The sequence below is a fragment of the Salmo trutta genome, unplaced genomic scaffold (assembly GCF_901001165.1).
Source record: "Salmo trutta unplaced genomic scaffold, fSalTru1.1, whole genome shotgun sequence".
NCBI lineage: Eukaryota > Metazoa > Chordata > Actinopteri > Salmoniformes > Salmonidae > Salmo > Salmo trutta.
Window position 1 is genome coordinate 656,332 of NW_021822297.1, and position 25,889 is coordinate 682,220.

A 25,889-nucleotide genomic window follows, 5' to 3' on the forward strand; every position below is an offset into this window, starting at 1 on the left:
CGTGGTACATTCTACTGGTATAGAACCTGTCATCGTGTTGTAGGAGACGTGGTATAGAAACTGTCATCGTGTTGTAGGAGACGTGATATATTCTACTGCTATAGAAACTGTCATCGTGTTGTAGGAGACGTGGTATAGAAACTGTCATCGTGTTGTAGGAGACGTGGTATATTCTACTGCTATAGAAACTGTCATCGTGTTGTAGGAGACGTGGTATAGAAACTGTCATTGTGTTGTAGGAGACGTGGTATATTCTACTGCTATAGAAACTGTCATCGTGTTGTAGGAGACGTGGTATATTCTACTGCTATAGAAACTGTCATTGTGTTGTAGGAGACGTGGTATTGAAACTGTCATCGTGTTGTAGGAGACGTGGTATATTCTACTGCTATAGAAACTGTCATCGTGTTGTAGGAGACGTGGTATTGAAACTGTCATCGTGTTGTAGGAGACGTGGTATATTCTACTGCTATAGAAACTGTCATCGTGTTGTAGGAGACGTGGTATAGAAACTGTCATCGTGTTGTAGGAGACGTGGTATATTCTACTGCTATAGAAACTGTCATCGTGTTGTAGGAGACGTGGTATAGAAACCGTCATCATGTTGTAGGAGACGTGGTATATTCTACTGGTATAGAAACTGTCATCGTTTTGTAGGAGACGTGGTACATTCTACTGCTATAGAAACTGTCATCGTGTTGTAGGAGACGTGGTATAGAAACTGTCATCGTGTTGTAGGAGACGTGGTATATTCTACTGGTATAGAAACTGTCATCATGTTGTAGGAGACGTGGTATAGAAACTGTCATCGTGTTGTAGGAGACGTGGTATAGAAACTGTCATCGTGTTGTAGGAGACGTGGTATATTCTACTGCTATAGAAACTGTCATCATTTTGTAGGAGACGTGGTATATTCTACTGCTATAGAAACTGTCATCATGTTGTAGGAGACGTGGTATAGAAACTGTCATCGTGTTGTAGGAGACGTGGTATAGAAACTGTCATCATATTGTAGGAGACGTGGTATAGAAACTGTCATCGTGTTGTAAGAGACGTGGTACATTTTACTGCTATAGAAACTGTCATCGTGTTGTAGGAGACGTGGTATAGAAACTGTCATCATGTTGTAGGAGACGTGGTATAGAAACTGTCATCATATTGTAGGAGACGTGGTATAGAAACTGTCATCGTGTTGTAGGAGACGTGGTATAGAAACTGTCATCGTGTTGTGGGAGACGTGGTATAGAAACTGTCTTCGTGTTGTAGGAGACGTGGTATAGAAACTGTCATCGTGTTGTAGGAGACGTGGTATAGAAACTGTCATCGTGTTGTAGGAGACGTGGTATATTCTACTGCTATAGAAACTGTCATCGTGTTGTAGGAGACGTGGTATAGAAACTGTCATCGTGTTGTAGGAGACGTGGTATATTCTACTGGTATAGAAACTGTCATCGTGTTGTAGGAGACGTGGTATATTCTACTGCTATAGAAACTGTCATCGTGTTGTAGGAGACGTGGTATAGAAACTGTCATCGTGTTGTAGGAGACGTGGTATATTCTACTGCTATAGAAACTGTCATCGTGTTGTAGGAGACGTGGTATATTCTACTGCTATAGAAACTCTATGTTTTTTCCTATGGACAACACCTGTGTGTGTGTGTGTGTGTGTGTGTGTGTGTGTGTGTGTGTGTGTGTGTGTGTGTGTGTGTGTGTGTGTGTGTGTGTGTGTATTAATGTGTGTACATGGTATTGGTGATCCAGTACATTGAGTCCTCCTGAAGGTTACTTCCTGTTACAGAGGAAGCAGGCTCAGTTCTATGAGAACATTGTGAAGGTGATCAGACCCAAGCCAGACTACTTCGCTGTGGGATACTATGGAGTGGGCTTCCCTTCCTTCCTCAGGGTAAGTAGTACGTGGGTCCTACACACACACGCAGGCACACCACGCACACACACACACACACACACGGTCCATAGTTCTGCAGCCATCTGTTGAGAGTGGAGAGAGTAAACAGTCCAATACATTACCACAGCCAGTAGAGTCCCCTGTCTCTGCCGTGTCTCAGTGAGAGAGTAAACAGTCCAATACATTACCACAGCCAGTAGAGTCCCCTGTCTCAGCCGTGTCTCAGTGAGAGAGTAAACAGTCTAATACATTACCACAGCCAGTAGAGTCCCCTGCCTCAGCCGTGTCTCAGTGAGAGAGTAAACAGTCCAATACATTACCACAGCCAGTAGAGTCCCCTGTCTCAGCCGTGTCTCAGTGAGAGAGTAAACAGTCCAATACATTACCACAGCCGGTAGAGTCCCCTGTCTCAGCCGTGTCTCAGTGAGAGAGTAAACAGTCAAATACATTACCACAGCCAGTAGAGTCCCCTGTCTCAGCCGTGTCTCAGTGAGAGAGTAAACAGTCCAATACATTACCACAGCCGGTAGAGTCCCCTGTCTCAGCCGTGTCTCAGTGAGAGAGTAAACAGTACAATACATTACCACAGCCAGTAGAGTCCCCTGCCTCATATTCAAACCTCTCACTCTGTGGTGTGGTGTTATCTTTGGGGTTTTTCTCCCTGAATTTCAAGAAGATGTTTGAGTGTTGGACTGGTGGAGAGGAGAGGAGAGGAGAGTGTGAGGAGAGAATGTGAGAAGAGAGAGAGAGAGAGAGAGAGGGAGTGAGGAGAGTGTGAGGAGAAGAGAGGAGAGGAGGTGAGGAGGGTGTGTAGGGGTGGAGACTTCCAATAGGCTGTAAAGGCTGCACTCTGAGAAAGAGAGAGAGAGAAAGAGCTCAGCTTAGAGAGAACGACGTGGAGAGAGAGGATATTATATTTGAACTGTGAGAATGTTCTGTTAAATAGAAGTGTGTAATCACGCTACATAACAGTGAGCTGGAGGCTCTTACCCTCGCTTCTTTCTGTTAATAGACGAGGGTATTCCCATCAAACCTTCCCCTCAGAGGGTGACATCTCTCTCACTCTCCCTATCTATTCTCCCCTCTCTCTCTCTCCCTCCCTTTCTCTTTCTCTCTCTCTCTCTCTCTCTCTCTCTCTCTCTCTCTCTCTCTCTCTCTCTCAGGGGTTTATTATGGATCCCCATTTAGTTCCTGCCAAGGCAGCAGCTACTCTTCCTGGGGTTTATTATGGATCCCCATTAGTTCCTGCCAAGGCAGCAGCTACTCTTCCTGGGGTTTATTATGGATCCCCATTAGTTCCTGCCAAGGCAGCAGCTACTCTTCCTGGGGTTTAATGGATCCCCATTAGTTCCTGTCAAGGCAGCAGCTACTCTTCCTGGGGTTTATTATGGATCCCCATTAGTTCCTGCCAAGGCAGCAGCTACTTCCTGGGGTTTATTATGGATCCCCATTAGTTCCTGCCAAGGCAGCAGCTAATCTTCCTGGGGTTATTATGGATCCCCATTAGTTCCTACCAAGGCAGCAGCTACTCTTCCTGGGGTTTATTATGGATCCCCATTAGTTCCTGCCAAGGCAGCAGCTACTCTTCCTGGGGTTTATTATGGATGCCCATTAGTTCCTGCCAAGGCAGCAGCTACTCTTCCTGGGGTTTATTATGGATCCCCATTCGTCCCTGCCAAGGCAGCAGCTACTCTTCCTGGGGTTTATTATGGATCCCCATTAGTTCCTGCCAAGGCAGCAGCTACTCTTCCTGGGGTTTATTATGGATCCCCATTAGTTCCTGCCAAGGCAGCAGCTACTCTTCCTGGGGTTTATTATGGATCCCCATTAGTTCCTGCCAAGGCAGCAGCTACTCTTCCTGGGGTTTATTATGGATCCCCTATTAGTTCCTGCCAAGGCAGCAGCTACTCTTCCTGGGGTTTATTATGGATCCCTATTAGTTCCTGCCAAGGCAGCAGCTACTCTTCCTGGGGTTTATTATGGATCCCCATTAGTTCCTGTTACTAGCTACTTGTCCTGTCAGAGGGTCAGTCTCTCACATCATGTTCCTGTCTGACCTTAACCTTTAGTCAATGAAAGTGTATTTTCTTCTCACATCCGTATCTGGTCAAGTTACCATATCAATGTCCATGTAACTGTAAGGTGGATGGAATTGGGGCTATTGATCAGCGTCTGGGTCACTGGCGGCTGGTGGTTTGTCCATGGTGTTAATGGAGGAAAGTTGTGTCATTGTGGCAGACTGTCTCCAGTTCAACATGTTCCTGATTCGCTCCCTTTTCCCCAAGGCTGGAATTGATTTCATCCTATTAGAGCTCTGCCCGCGGGAGACTTTGCTGTTTTGTCACGACTTCGTCCCCTTTTCCAGAACGTCTGTTAAAGAAGCTCCTTTAAGGGAGAGGCAACGTCTGATCATTCCATTTGGGCTGTTGAAGACAGTTTTCACAAGGCTTCCCTCTAACCCCTTCTCCTCTAGCAGGGCACGGCATCCATTACAGATAGAACAGCCTAGTGCTGCCTTTGTCTGTCTGGCTGTCTAAAAGGCCTTTATAGACTGGGTACATCTATACACAGTCCTCTCTTTGATTCTATTATCAGCTGTCTGGAGGACAGAGAGAGTGGTGTGTGTCTGGGGGGGTAGGTTGTCTGTTAGGACAGAGAGAGTGGTGTGTATCTGGGGGGGTAGGTTGTCTGTTAGGACAGAGAGAGTGGTGTGTATCTGGGGGGTAGGTTGTCTGTTAGGACAGAGAGAGTGGTGTGTATCTGGGGGGGGGGTAGGTTGTCTGTTAGGAGGACAGAGAGAGTGGTGTGTATCTGGGGGGGTAGGTTGTCTGTTAGGACAGAGAGAGTGGTGTGTATCTGGGGGGGTAGGTTGTCTGTTAGGACAGAGAGAGTGGTGTGTATCTGGGGGGTAGGTTGTCTGTTAGGAGGACAGAGAGAGTTGTGTGTATCTGGGGGGGTAGGTTGTCTGTTAGGACAGAGAGAGTGGTGTGTATCTGGGGGGGTAGGTTGTCTGTTAGGACAGAGAGAGTGGTGTGTATCTGGGGGGGTAGGTTGTCTGTTAGGAGGACAGAGAGTGGTGTGTATCTGGGGGGGTAGGTTGTCTGTTAGGACAGAGAGAGTGGTGTGTATCTGGGGGGTAGGTTGTCTATTAGGACAGAGAGAGTGGTGTGTATCTGGTGGGTAGGTTGTCTGTTAGGACAGAGAGAGTGGTGTGTATCTGGGGGGGTAGGTTGTCTGTTAGGAGGACAGAGAGAGTGGTGTGTATCTGGGGGGGTAGGTTGTCTGTTAGGACAGAGAGAGTGGTGTGTATCTGGGGGGGTAGGTTGTCTGTTAGGAGGACAGAGAGAGTGGTGTGTATCTGGGGTAGGTTGTCTGTTAGGGCAGAGAGAGTGGTGTGTATCTGGGAGGTAGGTTGTCTGTTAGGACAGAGAGAGTGGTGTGTATCTGGGGGGTAGGTTGTCTGTTAGGACAGAGAGAGTGGTGTGTATCTGGGGGTAGGTTGTCTGTTAGGAGGACAGAGAGAGTGGTGTGTATCTGGGGGGGTAGGTTGTCTGTTAGGGCAGAGAGAGTGGTGTGTATCTGGGGGGTAGGTTGTCTGTTAGGACAGAGAGAGTGGTGTGTATCTGGGGGGGTAGGTTGTCTGTTAGGACAGAGAGAGTGGTGTGTATCTGGGGGGTAGGTTGTCTGTTAGGAGGACAGAGAGTGGTGTGTATCTGGGGGGTAGGTTGTCTGTTAGGACAGAGAGAGTGGTGTGTATCTGGGGGGTAGGTTGTCTGTTAGGAGGACAGAGAGAGTGGTGTGTATCTGGGGGGGTAGGTTGTCTGTTAGGACAGAGAGAGTGGTGTGTATCTGGGGGGTAGGTTGTCTGTTAGGACAGAGAGAGTGGTGTGTATCTGGGGGGGTAGGTTGTCTGTTAGGAGGACAGAGAGAGTGGTGTGTATCTGGGGGGTAGGTTGTCTGTTAGGAGGACAGAGAGAGTGGTGTGTATCTGGGGGGTAGGTTGTCTGTTAGGAGGACAGAGAGAGTGGTGTGTATCTGGGGGGGTAGGTTGTCTGTTAGGACAGAGAGAGTGGTGTGTATCTGGGGGGGGTAGGTTGTCTGTTAGGACAGAGAGAGTGGTGTGTATCTGGGGGGGTAGGTTGTCTGTTAGGACAGAGAGAGTGGTGTGTATCTGGGGGGTAGGTTGTCTGTTAGGAGGACAGAGAGAGTGGTGTGTATCTGGGGGGGTAGGTTGTCTGTTAGGAGGACAGAGAGAGTGGTGTGTATCTGGGGGGGTAGGTTGTCTGTTAGGACAGAGAGAGTGGTGTGTATCTGGGGGGTAGGTTGTCTGTTAGGAGGACAGAGAGAGTGGTGTGTATCTGGGGGGGTAGGTTGTCTGTTAGGACAGAGAGAGTGGTGTGTATCTGGGGGGGGTAGGTTGTCTGTTAGGACAGAGAGAGTGGTGTGTATCTGGGGGGGTAGGTTGTCTGTTAGGACAGAGAGAGTGGTGTGTATCTGGGGGGGTAGGTTGTCTGTTAGGAGGACAGAGAGAGTGGTGTGTATCTGGGGGGGTAGGTTGTCTGTTAGGAGGACAGAGAGAGTGGTGTGTATCTGGGGGGGTAGGTTGTCTGTTAGGACAGAGAGAGTGGTGTGTATCTGGGGGGTAGGTTGTCTGTTAGGAGGACAGAGAGAGTGGTGTGTATCTGGGGGGGTAGGTTGTCTGTTAGGACAGAGAGAGTGGTGTGTATCTGGGGGGTAGGTTGTCTGTTAGGAGGACATAGAGAGTGGTGTGTATCTGGGGGGGTAGGTTGTCTGTTAGGACAGAGAGAGTGGTGTGTATCTGGGGGGTAGGTTGTCTGTTAGGACAGAGAGAGTGGTGTGTATCTGGGGGGTAGGTTGTCTGTTAGGGCAGAGAGAGTGGTGTGTATCTGGGGGGTAGGTTGTCTGTTAGGACAGAGAGAGTGGTGTGTATCTGGGGGGGTAGGTTGTCTGTTAGGAGGACAGAGAGAGTGGTGTGTATCTGGGGGGGTAGGTTGTCTGTTAGGGCAGAGAGAGTGGTGTGTATCTGGGGGGTAGGTTGTCTGTTAGGACAGAGAGAGTGGTGTGTATCTGGGGGGGTAGGTTGTCTGTTAGGAGGACAGAGAGAGTGGTGTGTATCTGGGGGGGTAGGTTGTCTGTTAGGACAGAGAGAGTGGTGTGTATCTGGGGGGTAGGTTGTCTGTTAGGAGAGAGAGAGTGGTGTGTACCTGGGGGGGTAGGTTGTCTGTTAGGAGGACAGAGAGAGTGGTGTGTATCTGGGGGGGTAGGTTGTCTGTTAGGACAGAGAGAGTGGTGTGTATCTGGGGGGTAGGTTGTCTGTTAGGACAGAGAGAGTGGTGTGTATCTGGGGGGGTAGGTTGTCTGTTAGGGCAGAGAGAGTGGTGTGTATCTGGGGGGTAGGTTGTCTGTTAGGACAGAGAGAGTGGTGTGTATCTGGGGGGTAGGTTGTCTGTTAGGAGGACAGAGAGAGTGGTGTGTATCTGGGGGGGTAGGTTGTCTGTTAGGACAGAGAGAGTGGTGTGTATCTGGGGGGTAGGTTGTCTGTTAGGAGAGAGAGAGTGGTGTGTATCTGGGGGGGTAGGTTGTCTGTTAGGAGGACAGAGAGAGTGGTGTGTATCTGGGTGGGTAGGTTGTCTGTTAGGACAGAGAGAGTGGTGTGTATCTGGGGGGTAGGTTGTCTGTTAGGAGGACAGAGAGAGTGGTGTGTATCTGGGGGGGTAGGTTGTCTGTTAGGACAGAGAGAGTGGTGTGTATCTGGGGGGTAGGTTGTCTGTTAGGAGGACAGAGAGAGTGGTGTGTATCTGGGGGGTAGGTTGTCTGTTAGGACAGAGAGAGTGGTGTGTATCTGGGGGGTAGGTTGTCTGTTAGGACAGAGAGAGTGGTGTGTATCTGGGGGGTAGGTTGTCTGTTAGGACAGAGAGAGTTGTGTGTATCTGGGGGGGTAGGTTGTCTGTTAGGACAGAGAGAGTGGTGTGTATCTGGGGGGGTAGGTTGTCTGTTAGGAGGACAGAGAGAGTGGTGTGTATCTGGGGGGGTAGGTTGTCTGTTAGGACAGAGAGAGTGGTGTGTATCTGGGGGGTAGGTTGTCTGTTAGGACAGAGAGAGTGGTGTGTATCTGGGGGGGTAGGTTGTCTGTTAGGACAGAGAGAGTGGTGTGTATCTGGTGGGTAGGTTGTCTGTTAGGACAGAGAGAGTGGTGTGTATCTGGGGGGTAGGTTGTCTGTTAGGAGGACAGAGAGAGTGGTGTGTGTCTGGGTCTACTATAGACTACCTCATAGACTTCTCTACACTCTGTCTACTATAGACTACCTCATAGACTTCTCTACACTCTGTCTACTGTAGACTACCACATAGACTTCTCTACACTCTGTCTACTATAGACTACCTCATAGACTTCTCTACATCCGGTCTACTGTAGACTACCTCATAGACTTCTCTACATCCTGTGTACTATAGACTACCTGATAGACTTCTCTACACTCTGTCTACTATAGACTACCTCATAGACTTCTCTACATCCGGTCTACTGTAGACTACCTTATTGGAGCTAAGGATGCTTCACTTCTGCTAGAGAAAGGGGGAGTGTTAAGAAATAAACGGCTTCTCATATCTAATGCAGTGAGATGAAAACTGCAGCTTATTACTATCAGCCCAGAAGTTATCATTACAGATCAGATACTGGAACAAACCTTGTGTCCCAAATGGAAACCTATTCACTATATAGTGCACTTATTTTGACCAGAACCCAATGGGCTTATTCATTAGTAGTGCGCTATGTAGGGAAACAGGTTGTGATTTGGGACACGGTAATATGCTGTGCAGTTTTTAAAGGGGACAATGTTATTTTCCCCCCAGAAATGGCAATTTACCACGGAGCATTAATCATGTAAGCGCTGGAGAGAGTGTTTTTACCTTAATAGCTGCTCAACAACATTAACTAAACTAGATTATTATTGCCAGCTGAAGTGGGTTACAGTGTTTGTGCCCTGGCATCTACTGATCTACAGAAAATCACTGATGTTCTCCACCAGATAGCCTTTACCCCTCTCACTGTCCTATTGGACGAGGGATGATAGCCTTTATCTCTCTCACTGTCCTATTGGACTAGGGATGCTAACCTTTATCTCTCTCACTGTCCTATTGGACTAGGGATGATAGCCTGTATCTCTCTCACTGTCCTATTGGACTAGGGATGATAGCCTTTATCCCTCTCTCACTGTCCTATTGGACTAGGGATGATAGCCTTTACCCCTCTCACTGTCCTATTGGACTAGGAGCGATAGCCTTTTTCCCTCTCACTGTCCTATTGGACTAGGGATGATAGCCTTTATCCCTCTCTCACTGTCCTATTGGACTAGGGATGATAGCCTTTATCTCTCTCGCTGTCCTATTGGACTAGGGATGATAGCCTTTATCCCTCTCACTGTCCTATTGGACTAGGGATGATAGCCTTTATCTCTCTCGCTGTCCTATTGGACTAGGGATGATAGCCTTTATCCCTCTCACTGTCCTATTGGACTAGGGATGATAGCCTTTATCTCTCTCACTGTCCTATTGGACTAGGGATGATAGCCTTTATCCCTCTCGCTGTCCTATTGGACTAGGGATGATAGCCTTTATCTCTCTCACTGTCCTATTGGACTAGGGATGATAGCCTTTATCCCTCTCACTGTCCTATTGGACTAGGGATGATAGCCTTTTTCCCTCTCTCGCTGTCCTATTGGACTAGGGATGATAGCCTTTACCCCTCTCACTGTCCTATTGGACTAGGGATGATTGCCTTTATCTCTCTCACTGTCCTATTGGACTAGGAAGGATAGCCTTTATCCCTCTCTCGCTGTCCTATTGGACTAGGAATGATAGCCTTTATCCCTCTCTCGCTGTCCTATTGGACTAGGAATGGTAGAATTACTTCTTCAGGGTTGGTGTCCCTTCCACGGTATGGTTGAGCTAACGTAGGCTATTGCGATTAGCATGAGGTTGTAAGTAACAAGAACATTTCCCAGGACATAGACATGTCTGATATGGGCAGAAAGCTTGCATTCTTGTTAGTCTAACTGTACTGTCCAATTTACAGTAGCTATTACAGTGAAAGAATACCACGCTATTGTTTGAGGAGAGTGCACAGTTGTGAATGAAAGTTATTAATAAACAAATTCGGTACATTTGGACAGTCTTGATACAACATTTTGAACAGAAATGCAATGGTTCATTGTATCAGTCTAAAACTTTGCACATACACTGCCGCCATCTAGTGGCCAAAATGTAAATTGCAGCTGGGCTGGAATAATACATGATGGCCTTTCTCTTGCATTTCAAAGATGATGGTGCGAAAAAATACAAAAGAACCGGTTGTTTTTTTCTTTGTTTTGTCTTTTACCAGTGTTATTTTCTCCTACATTTTCCTTTCCTTTCAAATGGTACCAAGAATATGCATATCCTTGCTTCAGGGCCTGAGTTACAGGCAGTTAGATTTGGGTATGTTATTTTAGGCAAAAATTGAAAAAAGGGGCGGATCCTTAACCCTCTCACTGTCCTATTGGACTAGCATGTCTGCATTCCAAATGGTACCCTGTTCCAGGGCGGTAGGTAGCCTAGTGGTTAGAGGCAGGTAGCCTAGTGGTTAGAGGCAGGTAGCCTAGTGGTTAGAGGCAGGTAGCCTAGTGGTTAGAGGAAGCCGGCCTAGTGGTTAGAGGCAGCCGGCCTATTGGTTAGAGGCAGCCGGCCTAGTGGTTAGAGGCAGCCGGCCTAGTGGTTAGAGGCAGCCGGCCTAGTGGTTAGAGGTAGGTAGCCTAGTGGTTAGAGGCAGCTAATCTAGTGGTTAGAGGCAGGTAGCCTAGTGGTTAGAGGCAGGTAGCGTAGTGGTTAGAGGCAGCCAGCCTAGTGGTTAGAGGCAGCCAGCCTAGTGGTTAGAGTGTTGGACTAGTAACCAGCAGGTAGCCTAGTGGTTAGAGGCAGGTAGCGTAGTGGTTAGAGGCAGCCAGCCTAGTGGTTAGAGGCAGCCAGCCTAGTGGTTAGAGTGTTGGACTAGTAACCAGCAGGTAGCCTAGTGGTTAGAGCGTTGGACTAGTAACCGAAAAGTTGCTGGATCGAATCCCTCAGCTGACAAGGTACAAATCTGTCGTTCTGCCCCCTGAACAAGGCAGTTAACCCACTGTTCCCCGGTAGGCCGTCATTGTAAATAAGAATTTGTTCTTAACTGACTTGCCTAGTTAAATAAAGGTTAAATAAAAAAATATATATAAATAGTGGACCAGAGCCTTCAAAAGTAGTGCACTACTTAGGGGAAAGGGTGTAATTTGGAATGCCCTTGAGTGTGAAGAAGTGTGGACTTCATTCAGAATCCGTATTATATTATAATGAACACTTAATGTAATATCAATGCTGTCCTCTCTGCACGAGTCGTTAGGGAAGTATTCATCGGAGGATAATTGAGATGCATTGTGTTTGCAGTGTTTTTAGTTTCTTCATGTTGCTGTTTGGATGTCAGTATCTCCCTGCCTCTGGGGGGGGAAAAGTCAATTATATTAAAGATATCACTGCACTTTGCTTCTCTCCTTCCTTAAGAACACATTGTAAACATTGCTGCTTCATTCAGCTGATGATGATGTATTTGTGTCTAATGTGGAAGGCATTGGGATATTCTCTTATTAAAAAACTGAACACATTCACACGTGGGAAAAGCGGCATTTCGGGAAATCGTCATTGGCTTTGATACTCTGATTGGTTAGAGACGAACCAATCGCTGATGAATGGATCAACAGAAAGGACTTCTAGGAAGGCAGTCTGACTGAATGGATCAGCAGAAAGGACTTCTAGGATGGCAGTAAGACTGAATGGATCAGCAGAAAGGACTTCTAGCATGTCAGTCTGACTGAATGGATCAGCAGAAAGGACTTCTAGGATGGCAGTCAGACTGAATGGATCAGCAGAAAGGACTTCTAGCATGTCAGTCTGACTGAATGGATCAGCAGAAAGGACTTCTAGGAAGGCAGTCTGACTGAATGGATCAATAGGAAGGACTTCTAGGAAGGCAGTCTGACTGAATGTATCAGCAGAAAGGACTTCTAGGAAGGCAGTCTGACTGAATGTATCAGCAGAAAGGACTTCTAGGAAGGCAGTCTGACTGAATGGATCAACAGAAAGGACTTCTAGGAAGGCAGTCTGACTGAATGGATCAACAGGAAGGACTTCTATGAAGGCAGTCTGATCGAATGGATCTAGCGATCGGTAGAGCAGGGGTATTAAATTAAGTACTTCATTCCTCCATCTTTCTCTGACTTGTGTTCCGTCTGTTCCTGTAAAGCTGCGGTGTTCTGCTTATCTCAGCGGCTTGGCTCAACGAAAATGTTCAGGCTTTCCAAAAGTTGTCTAAAAATATTTATCAAACTGTGTTCCAACACTTTAAAATATAAGCTGTCATGTTCTATCATCCCGAGTTCTCTCAGACATACTGTGGGCTACGTCCCAAATAGCACCCTATTCCCTATAGAGTGCACTAATTTTGAACAGGTCCCATAGGGCTCGAGTCAAAAGTAGTGCACTACATAGGGTATAGGGTGCCATTTGGGACATTGAATAGTTTGTGAGTTTTACTGACTGGGATAAACAAACAAAGTTTCCTCATCTCATACATTTTCAGGTACATTCTGTCCTCTCCCCTTCAAACGGTGTTTTAGTTTCTACACACTCCTGTGACCTAAGATGACTGCCTTGTCAGCTTTAAGCACCGATTTAGTCTTGTCCTGTCCTTTACGTTCTTGGATCATTGACTTTCATGGGTCGTTGCTAAGATCATGGTTGATTGAAATGGTTGATTGATATTTCTCCTGTGTGTTTTATCCAAGTCTCCATCACTAACAAACATACTTTCTATTAGTATTCCCATCAGGCATTTGGAGATATTTGGATTCCATTTATGGCCCCATAAACCCCTCTGGCGACAGCATGTTTAAATAATCTATGAATTTCATTCTAGATGCTGTTTGATTTTGTTTTCTTCTTTTTATTGACTTCATCATGACACTGGTTTCTTGGCTGACTATGTTTCCATTTACAAAAAAATAGTAATGAATTATTGACTAGCCGAAGTATGAGAACCATTTTCTGTTTTTTTTGCTTCTTCGCCCCCTCTGTGACAGACTGTGATTTCCTTTCTCTGTCAGAATGGTGCATTCTGGTAGCTGAGTAATGAGTATCATGACATTGAGAGGAACACACACACACACCCTGCTAGAATGGGCGGCAGGTAGCCTAGCGATTAGAGCGTTGGGCCAGTAACCGAAAGGTCGCTGGTTCGAATACCCAATCTGACAAGGTGAAAAACCTGTCTGTGTGCTTGAGCAAAGGCACTTAACCCTAATTTACTCCAGGGGCTGACCCTGTAGGGAGACCGTCATTGTCAATAAGAATTTGTTCTTAACTGACTTGCCTAGTTAAATAAAAATGTTTAAACGGTACTGAAAGAAGCTCGATCTGAGTTCCCACATGAAATAGACCAGCGATATCCTGGTTCTACCTCAGTGTTTCTGATTCTATAGTTTTAGTTGGCGACAGATTTTCATGCGAATGTTCAAAAAGAAAATATGCACATTTTCCCAACAGCAGTGAATTTCCACCAAACGGACTTGTTGCGCGGTAACGTACTGCTCACAAAATGTACCGAATAAAATCGCAATGTGTTTTATTGTTCACTGCTCAAAAAATAAAGGGAACACTAAAATAACACATCCTAGATCTGAATGAATGAAATAATCTTATTAAATACTTTTTTCTTTACATAGTTGAATGTGCTGACAACAAAATCACACAAAAATAATCAATGGAAATCCAATTTATCAACCCATGGAGGTCTGGATTTGGAGTCACACTCAAAATTAAAGTGGAAAACCACACTACAGGCTGATCCAACTTTGATGTAATGTCCTTAAAACAAGTCAAAATGAGGCTCAGTAGTGTGTGTGGCCTCCACGTGCCTGTATGACCTCCCTACAACGTCTGGGCATGCTCCTGATGAGGTGGCGGATGGTCTCCTGAGGGATCTCCTCCCAGACCTGGACTAAAGCATCCGCCAACTCCTGGACAGTCTGTGGTGCAACGTGGCGTTGGTGGATGGAGCGAGACATGATGTCCCAGATGTGCTCAATTGGATTCAGGTCTGGGGAACGGGCGGGCCAGTCCATAGCATCAATGCCTTCCTCTTGCAGGAACTGCTGACACACTCCAGCCACATGAGGTCTAGCATTGTCTTGCATTAGGAGGAACCCAGGGCCAACCGCACCAGCATCTGGTCTCACAAGGTGTCTGAGGATCTCATCTCAGTACCTAATGTCAGTCAGGCTACCTCTGGCGAGCACATGGAGGGCTGTGCGGCGCCCCAAAGAAATGCCACCCCACACCATGACTGACCCACCGCCAAACCGGTCATGCTGGAGGATGTTGCAGGCAGCAGAACGTTCTCCATGGCGTCTCCAGACTCTGTCACGTCTGTCACATGCTCAGTGTGAACCTGCTTCATCTGTGAAGAGCACAGGGCGCCAGTGGCGAATTTGCCAATCTTGGTGTTCTCTGGCAAATGCCAAACGTCCTGCACGGTGTTGGGCTGTAAGCACAACCCCCACCTGTGGACGTCGGCCCTCATACCACCCTCATGGAGTCTGTTTCTGACCGTTTGAGCAGACACATGCACATTTGTGGCCTGCTGGAGGTCATTTTGCAGGGCTCTGGCAGTGCTCCTCCTGCTCCTCCTTGCACAAAGGCGGAGGTAGTGGTCCTGCTGCTGGGTTGTTGCCCTCCTACGGCCTCCTCCACGTCTCCTGATGTACTGGCCTGTCTCCTGGTAGCGCCTCCATGCTCTGGACACTACGCTGACAGTCACAGCAAACCTTCTTGCCACAGCTCGCATTGATGTGCCATCCTGGATGATCTGCACTACCTGAGCCACTTGTGTGGGTTGTAGACTCCGTCTCATGCTACCACTAGAGTGAAAGCACCGCCAACATTCAAAAGTGACCAAAACATCAGCCAGGAAGCATAGGAACTGAGAAGTGGTCTGTGGTCCCCACCTTCAGAACCACTCCTTTATTGGGGGTGTCTTGCTAATTGCCTATGATTTCCACCTGTTGTCTATTCCATTTGCACAACAGCATGTGACATTTATTGTCAATCAGTGTTGCTTCCTAAGTGGACAGTTTGATTTCACAGAAGTGTGATTGACTTGGAGTTACATTGTGTTGTTTAAGTGTTCCCTTTATTTTTTTGAGCAGTATATTTTCAACTCTTCCGATAGTTTTGTCACAAAAACTGTTGCTTTGAATAACAAATGTGCCTCCTCTGGTCTTGGCAGGTGCACACTAGCCAACAGTTAGTAGGCAGTGTGGGTAGGCTGCGTGGGTAGGCTGCGTGGGTAGGCTGCGTGGGTAGGCTGGGTGGGTAGGCTGCGTGAGTTGGCTGTGTGGGTAAGCTAGTCTACGTTATGAGATTATTATGGATGAGAGCGAGAATATTTCTATTTGTGAAACGGCTGTCAAGCATCGATTATCATGTCACCAGAATAAACCCCACATATTTACTGGAAAGGAGAGTCAAGCTCATCAGGGGGGAGGGGGATGTTGGGGGGGAATAGAGAAGGAAGCTCATCAGGGGGGAGGGGGATGTTGAGGGGGAATAGAGAAGGAAGCTCATCAGGGGGGAGGGGGATGTTGGGGGGGAATAGAGAAGGAAGCTCATCAGGGGGGAGGGGGGTGTTGAGGGGGAATAGAGAAGGAAGCTCATCAGGGGGGAGGGGGGTGTTGAGGGGGAATAGAGAAGGAAGCTCATCAGGGGGGAGGGGGATGTTGAGGGGGAATAGAGAAGGAAGCTCATCAGGGGGGAGGGGGATGTTGGGGGGGAATAGAGAAGGAAGCTCATCAGGGGGGAGGGGGATGTTGAGGGGGAATAGAGAAGGAAGCTCATCAGGGGGGAGGGGGGTGTTGAGGGGGAATAGAGAAGGAAGCTCATCAGGGGGGAGGGGGATGTTGAGGGGGAATAGAGAAGGAAGCTCATCAGGGGGGAGGGGGATGTTGAGGGGGAATAGAGAAGGAAGCTCATCAGGGGGAGGGGGATGTTGAGGGGGAATAGAGAAGGAAGCTCATCAGGGGGGAGGGGGATGTTGAGGGGGAATAGAGAAGGAAGCTCATCAGGGGGAGGGGGATGTTGAGGGGGAATAGAGAAGGAAGCTCATCAGGGGGGAGGGGGGTGTTGAGGGGGAATAGAGAAGGAAGCTCATCAGGGGGGAGGGGGGTGTTGGGGGGGAATAGAGAAGGAAGCTCATCAGGGGGGAGGGGGATGTTGAGGGGGAATAGAGAAGGAAGCTCATCAGGGGGGAGGGGGATGTTGGGGGGAATAGAGAAGGAAGCTCATCAGGGGGGAGGGGGATGTTGGGGGGGGAATAGAGAAGGAAGCTCATCAGGGGGGAGGGGGATGTTGAGGGGGAATAGAGAAGGAAGCTCATCAGGGGGGAGGGGGATGTTGAGGGGGAATAGAGAAGGAAGCTCATCAGGGGGGAGGGGGATGTTGAGGGGGGAATAGAGAAGGAAGCTCATCAGGGGGGAGGGGGATGTTGAGGGGGAATAGAGAAGGAAGCTCATCAGGGGGGAGGGGGATGTTGGGGGGAATAGAGAAGGAAGCTCATCAGGGGGAGGGAGATGTTGAGGGGGAATAGAGAAGGAAGCTCATCAGGGGGAGGGGGATGTTGAGGGGGAATAGAGAAGGAAGCTCATCAGGGGGGAGGGGGATGTTGGGGGGGAATAGAGAAGGAAGCTCATCAGGGGGGAGGGGGATGTTGGGGGGGAATAGAGAAGGAAGCTCATCAGGGGGGAGGGGGATGTTGGGGGGGAATAGAGAAGGAAGCTCATCAGGGGGGAGGGGGATGTTGGGGGGGAATAGAGAAGGAAGCTCATCAGGGGGGAGGGGGATGTTGAGGGGGAATAGAGAAGGAAGCTCATCAGGGGGGAGGGGGGTGTTGAGGGGGAATAGAGAAGGAAGCTCATCAGGGGGGAGGGGGATGTTGGGGGGGAATAGAGAAGGAAGCTCATCAGGGGGGCGGAGGATGTTGAGGGGGAATAGAGAAGGAAGCTCATCAGGGGGGAGGGGGATGTTGAGGGGGAATAGAGAAGGAAGCTCATCAGGGGGGAGGGGGATGTTGAGGGGGAATAGAGAAGGAAGCTCATCAGGGGGGAGGGGGATGTTGAGGGGGAATAGAGAAGGAAGCTCATCAGGGGGGAGGGGGATGTTGGGGGGGAATAGAGAAGGAAGCTCATCAGGGGGGAGGGGGATGTTGAGGGGGAATAGAGAAGGAAGCTCATCAGGGGGGGAGGGGGATGTTGAGGGGGAATAGAGAAGGAAGCTCATCAGGGGGGAGGGGGATGTTGGGGGGGAATAGAGAAGGAAGCTCATCAGGGGGGAGGGGGATGTTGGGGGGGAATAGAGAAGGAAGCTCATCAGGGGGAGGGGGATGTTGGGGGGGAATAGAGAAGGAAGCTCATCAGGGGGGAGGGGGGTGTTGAGGGGGAATAGAGAAGGAAGCTCATCAGGGGGGAGGGGGATGTTGGGGGGGAATAGAGAAGGAAGCTCATCAGGGGGGAGGGGGATGTTGAAGGGGAATAGAGAAGGAAGTGTGCAGCATTAAAAAGGCCACTATCAACAACAAGAGGAATGTTCACTAAGATCAGACATTGGGAACTATTCAGATTGTTTAAGACACATCAAGGCGTTTCCATCGCCATTTCTCACATCATTACATTTTACAGAAACAAAAAGATCCCAGCATGTCGAACGGATCACATTATCTGTCTGCATTTATAAAAAGATAATGATACAGTATGACTTTACTCTCCTGACAACAGTGGATGGAAACGTGGTTAGTGTGAACACTCCACGCCACTCTGGAAACGTGGTTAGTGTGTACACTCCACGCCACTATGGAAACGTGGTTAGTGTGAACACTCCACGCCACTCTGGAAACGTGGTTAGTGTGAACACTCCACGCCACTCTGGAAACGTGGTTAGTTTGAACACTCCACGCCACTCTGGAAACGTGGTTAGTGTGAACACTCCACGCCACTCTGGAAACGTGGTTAGTGTGAACACTCCACGCCACTCTGGAAACGTGGTTAGTGTGAACACTCCACGCCACTCTGGAAACGTGGTTAGTGTGAACACTCCACGCCACTCTGGAAACGTGGTTAGTGTGAACACTCCACGCCACTCTGGAAACGTGGTTAGTGTGAACACTCCACGCCACTCTGGAAACGTGGTTAGTGTGAACACTCCACGCCACTCTGGAAACGTGGTTAGTGTGAACACTCCACGCCACTCTGGAAACGTGGTTAGTGTGAACACTCCACACCACTCTGGAAACGTGGTTAGTGTGAACACTCCACGCCACTCTGGAAACGTGGTTAGTGTGAACACTCCACGCCACTCTGGAAACGTGGTTAGTGTGAACACTCCACACCACTCTGGAAACGTGGTTAGTGTGAACACTCCACGCCACTCTGGAAACGTGGTTAGTGTGAACACTCCACGCCACTCTGGAAACGTGGTTAGTGTGAACACTCCACGCCACTCTTGCTTTCAGGAAGAAGAAACAGCATTTTGTCTAAATCAATCTTTATACAATAACGAAACGGTTGGATAAACTAATAATTTTGTGAAATCACAATGTATTACAGCAGGTGACATCAGGTGAGTTTAGAATTCTCAAACAATATGACAGGAAGCAGCAATCAATTTGATTGGCTGTTGCAAGCCATTTTAATTTTTTTTTTTTTTTTGAGTTGCTTCGTGTAAACAGCAAAAGTTGCTTGAGATGATGTCACCTGCTGCCTATTTCAGTTCAGCAGGTTTAACTGTTTCTTTATTCTGCTTGGAACAGATGACGTGTGGAAATCAATGAGCTTATCACTCAAAGCAGATTTCAACACTTCAAGAGAGGTACCTTTTCAGGGAAGCAGTGCATTTAAATCAATTGCAAAATTGGGACTGTGCTCTCCTGTTTGAAGGTGCATTTATCCTAAAACCCAAAAATATAAGGACAACATGCAAATATTTTAAAAAATGTGATTGAGTTACAGTTCATATGAGGAAATCAGTCAATTGAAATAAATTCATTAGGTCCTAATCTATGGATTTCACATGACTGGGAATACAGATATGCATCTGTCGGTCACAGACACCTTAATCAAAATGGGCCTCAGGATCTCGTCACGGTGTTTCTGCGCATTCGAATTGCCATTGATAAAACGCAATTGTGTCCGTTGTCCGTAGCTTATGCCTGTTCATACCATAACCCCACCGCCATCATAAGGCACTCTGTTTACAACGTTGACATCAGCAAACCTTTCACCCACACGATGCCATACATGTAGTCTGCGGTTGTAAACCCAGTTGGACTTATTGCCTAATTCTTTAAAATGACATTGGAGGCGGCTTATGGTAGAGAAATGAACATTCCATTCTCTGGAAACAGCTCTGGTGGACATTCTTGCAGTCAACATGTCTATTGCACACTCCCTCAAAACTTGAGACGTCTGTGGCATTGTGTTGTGTGACAAAACTGCACATTTTAGAGTGGCCTTTTATTGTCCCCAACACAAGGTGCACCTGTGTAATGATCACTCTTAATCAACTTCTTGATATTCCACACATGTCATGTGGATGGATTATCTTGGCAAATGAGGAAACACTCATTAACAGGGATGTAAACTAATGTGTACACAACATTGAAGAGAAATAAGCTTTTTGTCCATATGGAACATTTCTGTGATCTTTTATTTCAGCTCATGAAACATGGGACCAACACTTTACATGTTGCGTTTATATTCTTGTTCAGTGTCTTCAATGTTCCCCTTCAATGTTTTTGGGGGCACTGAGATAACCGTTGGTCTTTTGAATGGAAACTGGAGGCTGTATCCTTATAGTTTTAAACAGTAGCCAATAGGCTAAACCCTTACAGTTATAGACAGTAGCCAATTGGCTGACCCCTTACAGTTTTAGACAGTAGCCAATTGGCTGACCCCTTACAGTTTTAGACAGTAGCCAATAGGCTGAACCCTTACAGTTATAGACAGTAGCCAATAGGCTGAACCCTGACAGTTTTAGACAGTAGCCAATAGGCTGAACCCTGACAGTTTTAGACAGTAGCCAATAGGCTGAACCCTTACAGTTATAGACAGTAGCCAATAGGCTGAACAATGACAGTTTTAGACAGTAGCCAATAGGCTGAACCCTTACAGTTATAGACAGTAGCCAATAGGCTGAACCCTTACAGTTTTAGTCGGTAGCCAATAGGCTGAACCCTTACAGTTATAGACAGTAGCCAATAGGCTGTTGTGGCTATCCGAGCATAATGTAGTAGGCCTACCAACAAAACCAATGGAGTAAATCCCATAACATTTCCACATGTAAATAGCTGTTGATTTCTATGATATAGTCTACAGTAGTCTATATGTGGTGTTCAATGCAGGTCTACATTACATGAGACTTTTAACAACGTTTTTACATTATGAAGGGCCTGACTTTAATGCATGATTTTTTACTTGGTCTGTAACACCATGGGACAAATAGGTAAATTGTATTGTATGATGCAAGAAACTACTTTACAAAATGAATTATAATTACCATACAGGGAATTAGACAATGTAGGCTACCCCTCTGCCTATTGTTGTACATGCATATTCAAGCCTGTCTCAAAATACAACACTGCCCCTTTAATTAAGACATAAGCTTTTTACCTGACTGGCTTTTCAAAGACCACTTGAAATGTAGCCTACATTTTTTTGTGCTCTTGTAGGAAGTAGTAACTCCCCATTGCTGACCTTTACTTATCTATAACTGGGCTGATAACTCACTAACTAGCAAAGAACATCAACAAACGTGCAGCTCTGCGCTCTGAACTGATCTGATCTGACCTGATCTGAACTGATCTGAACTGATCTGAACTGATCTGATCTGAACTGATCTGAACTGAACTGATCTGAACTGAACTGAACTGATCTGATCTGAACTGATCTGAACTGAACTGATGTGAACTGATCTGATGTGAACTGATCTGATCTGATCTGAACTGAACTGAACTGACCTGATCTGAACTGATCTGATCTGAACTGATCTGAACTGATCTGAATTGAACTGATCTGACCTGACCTGATCTGAATTGAACTGATCTGAACTGATCTGAACTGATCTGAATTAATCTGATCTGAACTGATCTGAACTGATCTGACCTGATCTGAACTGAACCGAAAAGCGCATTCACTCGTGGGTGATTGAAAGATTGCTCGTGGGCTACCCCCGCCAATAGAATTCTACTCCGTTGTGCTCTGCCTACAACAAAATCACAGACTCAGTCTTGCAAAGTTAGATTTGTTTTGGTGTGTTGCATTGAAAAGGGACTGATCTAATGTTTAATCGATCTATATAATGCAAACTAATGGAACGAACTCAGTGAAATCCAATCTCTGCGCCATGGCAATTCTTCTGCGCGGCAATTCATGCGCAGAAAGCATCAGCGTATGTTACATTAGGGAGAAAAACAAAGTTCAAAGCCTGTTGAGAGCAGAACAGGGTTCAAAGCCTGTTGGGAACAGAACAGGGTCCAAAGCCTGTTGAGAGCAGAACACGGTTCAAAGCCTGTTGAGAACAGAACAAGGTCCAAAGCCTGTTGAGAGCAGAACAGGGTTCAAAGCCTGTTGGGAACAGAACAAGGTCCAAAGCCTGTTGAGAGCAGAACACGGTTCAAAGCCTGTTGAGAGCAGAACACGGTTCAAAGCCTGTTGGGAACAGAACAGGGTTCAAAGCCTGTTGAGAGCAGAACAGGGTTCAAAGCCTGTTGAGAGCAGAACACGGTTCAAAGCCTGTTGAGAGCAGAACAGGGTTCAAAGCCTGTTGAGAGCAGAACACGGTTCAAAGCCTGTTGGGAACAGAACAGGGTTCAAAGCCTGTTGGGAGCAGAACAGGGTTCAAAGCCTGTTGAGAGCAGAACGAGGTCCAAAGCCTGTTGGGACAGAACACGGTTAAAAGCCTGTTGGGAGCAGAAACAGTCTCTTTATTTGATAAATTGTTTCTCTGTTTTGACACCAGTTCACTGCCAATAACTCTCACTGTTTACTGATGTAGCAGAAGGATAACATGGGTTTTGATCAGTCCAAAGGTTCTAACCCTGTTCTTTGCCGTTGCATCAGACATTACGTTCATTACATCCAGGAAGGTCATGTGGTTTTACAATACAAGATCCACCCCCATATTATACTATGTCTGCAGTGTTATGCCGCTCTGTTGGGTCACTTCAGTTTGTGTTATCAGTGTTTATCACTAGTCCAGTGTAGTGAAACATGGCAGATGTCAGTGAGATGCCGTGTTGGCGATCCCTCAACCTTTTGGCTTCGACTGTGCCACAAAGCATGTTCTGATGGTCAGACAGAAGTGGTGTAAAACCCCCCCCACGTTCTCTCTGTTTTTCTCCTCTCAGAACAAGATGTTCATCTATAGGGGGAAGGAGTACGAGAGGAGAGAGGACTTTGAGGCCAGACTGCTCACCCAGTTCCCCAACGCTGGTAAGATGAAGACCACCACACCGCCCAGCGAAGACATCAAGACCTCTCCCTCACAGTGTATCCTTACTACAGAGATCACAGTCAGACAGCCACCCCTCACAGCCTGGTTCCTCTCTAGGTTTCTTCCTAGGTTCTGGCCTTTCCTAGGGAGTTTTTACTAGCCGCTGTTCTTCTGCCTCTGCATTGCTTGCTGTTTGGGGTTTTAGGCTGGGTGTTTTGTATAGCACTGCTGATGTAAAATGGGCTTGATAAAATAAATGTGATTGATTGAGTCAGACAGACATCAAGAACTATTCCTGGCAGTGTATACTTATCACAGAGATTACAGTCAATCAATCAATCAATCAATCAATCAATCAATCAGTTATTCAATTATATTTATAAAGTCCTTTTTCCATACATCAACAGTCTTCACAAAGTGCTTCACCACCGCCATCTACACACGTTAACCCCACACATTCAGAATACTGGGAGGGTCTAGGCATGAGTTTAGTTTGTATGGTAGAGCGTAGTCAAATCAAATCAAATGTGTTTATATAGCCCTTCTTACATCAACTGATATCTCAAAGTGCTGTACAGAAACCCAGCCTAAAACCCCAAACAGCAAGCAATGCAGGTGTAGAAGCACGGTGGCTAGGAAAAACTCCCTAGAAAGGCCAAAACCTAGGAAGAAACCTAGAGAGGAACCAGGCTATGAGGGGTGGCCAGTCCTCTTCTGGCTGTGCCGGGTGGAGATTATAACAGCACATGGCCTAGATGTTCAAATGTTCATAAATGACCAGTATGGTCAAATAATAATAATCATAGTAGTTGTCGAGGGTGCAACAAGTCAGCAACTCAAGAGTAAGTGTCAGTTGGCTTTTTCATAGCCGATCTTTGAGAGTATCTCTACCGCTCCTGCTGTCTCTAGAGAGTTGAAAACAGCAGGTCTTGGACAGGTAGCACGTCCGGTGAATAGGTCAGGGTTCCAGCATGTCTGGGACAGCAGGTCTGGGACAGATAGCACGTCCGGTGAACAGGTCAGGGTTCCATAGCTGCAGGCAGAACAGTTGGAACTGGAGCAGCAGCACGGCCAGGTGAACTGGGGACAGCAAGGAGTCATCATGCAGGTAGTCCTGAGGCATGGTCCTAGGGCTCAGGTCCTCCGAGAGAGAGAAAGAAAGAAAGAGAAAGAAAGAGAGAATTAGAGAGAGCATATTTAAATTCACACAGGACACCGGAAAAGACAAGAGAAATACTCCAGATGTGACAGACTGACCCTAGCCCCCCGCCACATAAACTACTGCAGCATAAATACTGGAGGCTGAGACAGGAGGGGTCAGGAGACACTGTGGCCCCATCCAATGAAACCCCCGGACAGGGCCAAACAGGTAGGATATAACCCCACCCACTTTGCCAAAGCACAGCCTCCACACCACTGGAGGGATATCTCCAACCACCAACATACCATCCCGGGACAAGGCCGAGTATAGCCCACAAAGATCTCCGCCACGGCACTGTAGTCTACTTTACAGTTCTGTTCTGTTGAAATTATTGTGACCAGTTCATTTATATTCAATACTTCAATATTTTCGTTAACGGCTGTGATGAAGGCATCCAGTGTTTCACCGTCAAGCCTGTTCTGGAACTCCCTTCAAAGTTCCAGAACAAACCAGTGTCTGAGCAGATCGTCAGGTATGTATATGTCTGTCTTCTTATCTGACTTCTTCCTTGTTATACAGAGTGTGTACATCATGTATGGGTGGGTCACGTCAGAACTACAGTCCATCTGGGTGACATATTAATGCATATTACTACTTGATGAATCTGTCTTCTTTAGTTTCATCCTTTGCATTCTCTGAGTAGTACTTCATCACCTGTTATATTAGTCCTGAACTAAATGAGATGGAGTCAGGTACTTTATCACCTGTTATATTAGTCCTGAACTAAATGAGATGGAGTCAGGTACTTTATCACCTGTTATATTAGTCCTGAACTAAATGAGATGGAGTCAGGTACTTTATCACCTGTTATATTAGTCCTGAACTAAATGAGATGGTGTCAGATACTTTATCACCTGTTAAATCAGACTCCAGAGAGCACTGGTACAGAGCACTGTAGCAGTAGAATAGACCCAGAGGACACTGGTACAGAACACTGTAGCAGTAGGATAGATGAGGACACTGGTCCAGAACACTGTAGCAGTAGGATAGACCCAGAGGACACTGGTACAGAACACTGTAGCAGTAGGATAGATGAGGACACTGGTACAGAACACTGTAGCAGTAGGATAGATACAGAGGACACTGGTACAGAACACTGTAGCAGTAGGATAGATGAGGACACTGGTACAGAACACTGTAGCAGTAGGATAGATACAGAGGACACTGGTACAGAACACTGTAGCAGTAGGATAGATGAGGACACTGGTACAGAACACTGTAGCAGTAGGATAGATCCAGAGGACACTGGTACAGAACACTGTAGCAGTAGGATAGATGAGGACACTGGTACAGAACACTGTAGCAGTAGGACAGACCCAGAGGACACTGGTCCAGAACACTGCAGCAGTAGGACAGACCCAGAGGACACTGGTCCAGAACACTGTAGCAGTAGGATAGATCCAGAGGACTGGTCCAGAACACTGCAGCAGTAGGACAGATCCAGAGGACACTGGTACAGAACACTGTAGCAGTAGGATAGATGAGGACACAGGTACAGAACACTGTAGCAGTAGGATAGATGAGGACACTGGTCCAGAACACTGTAGCAGTAGGATAGATGAGGACACTGGTCCAGAACACTGCAGCAGTAGGACAGATCCAGAGGACACTGGTACAGAACACTGCAGCAGTAGGACAGATCCAGAGGACACTGGTCCAGAACACTGTAGCAGTAGGATAGATCCAGAGGACACTGGTACAGAACACTGCAGCAGTAGGACAGATCCAGAGGACACTGGTACAGAACACTGCAGCAGTAGGACAGACCCAGAGGACACTGGTCCAGAACACTGTAGCAGTAGGATAGATCCAGAGGACTGGTCCAGAACACTGCAGAAGTAGGACAGACCCAGAGGACACTGGTCCAGAACACTGTAGCAGTAGGATAGACCCAGAGGACACTGGTACAGAACATTGCAGCAGTAGGATAGAGGACACTGGTACAGAACACTGTAGCAGTAGGATAGAGGACACTGGTACAGAACAATGTAGCAGTTGGATAGAGGACACTGGTACAGAACAATGTAGCAGTTGGATAGACCCAGAGGACACTGGTACAGAACACTGTAGCAGTAGGATAGACCCAGAGGACACTGGTACAGAACATTGCAGCAGTAGGATAGAGGACACTGGTACAGAACACTGTAGCAGTAGGATAGAGGACACTGG

The 25,889-nt window shown here is 47.2% G+C and overlaps 1 protein-coding gene across 1 annotated transcript in view; it reads left to right on the plus strand.

Annotated features, from left to right (window-relative positions):
• The window catches only part of LOC115181562 (dedicator of cytokinesis protein 1-like), a 32,421-nt gene extending 7,839 nt beyond the window's left edge, over positions 1-24,582 (plus strand). The window contains exons 3-5 of the mRNA XM_029743457.1: positions 1,799-1,903; positions 22,434-22,575; positions 24,111-24,582. Of these exons, the coding sequence (XP_029599317.1) occupies positions 1,799-1,903; positions 22,434-22,575; positions 24,111-24,220 (357 nt within the window). The 3' untranslated portion in view covers positions 24,221-24,582. The remainder of the gene's footprint in view (positions 1-1,798; positions 1,904-22,433; positions 22,576-24,110) is intronic.
• The last annotated feature ends 1,307 nt before the right edge of the window (positions 24,583-25,889 follow it).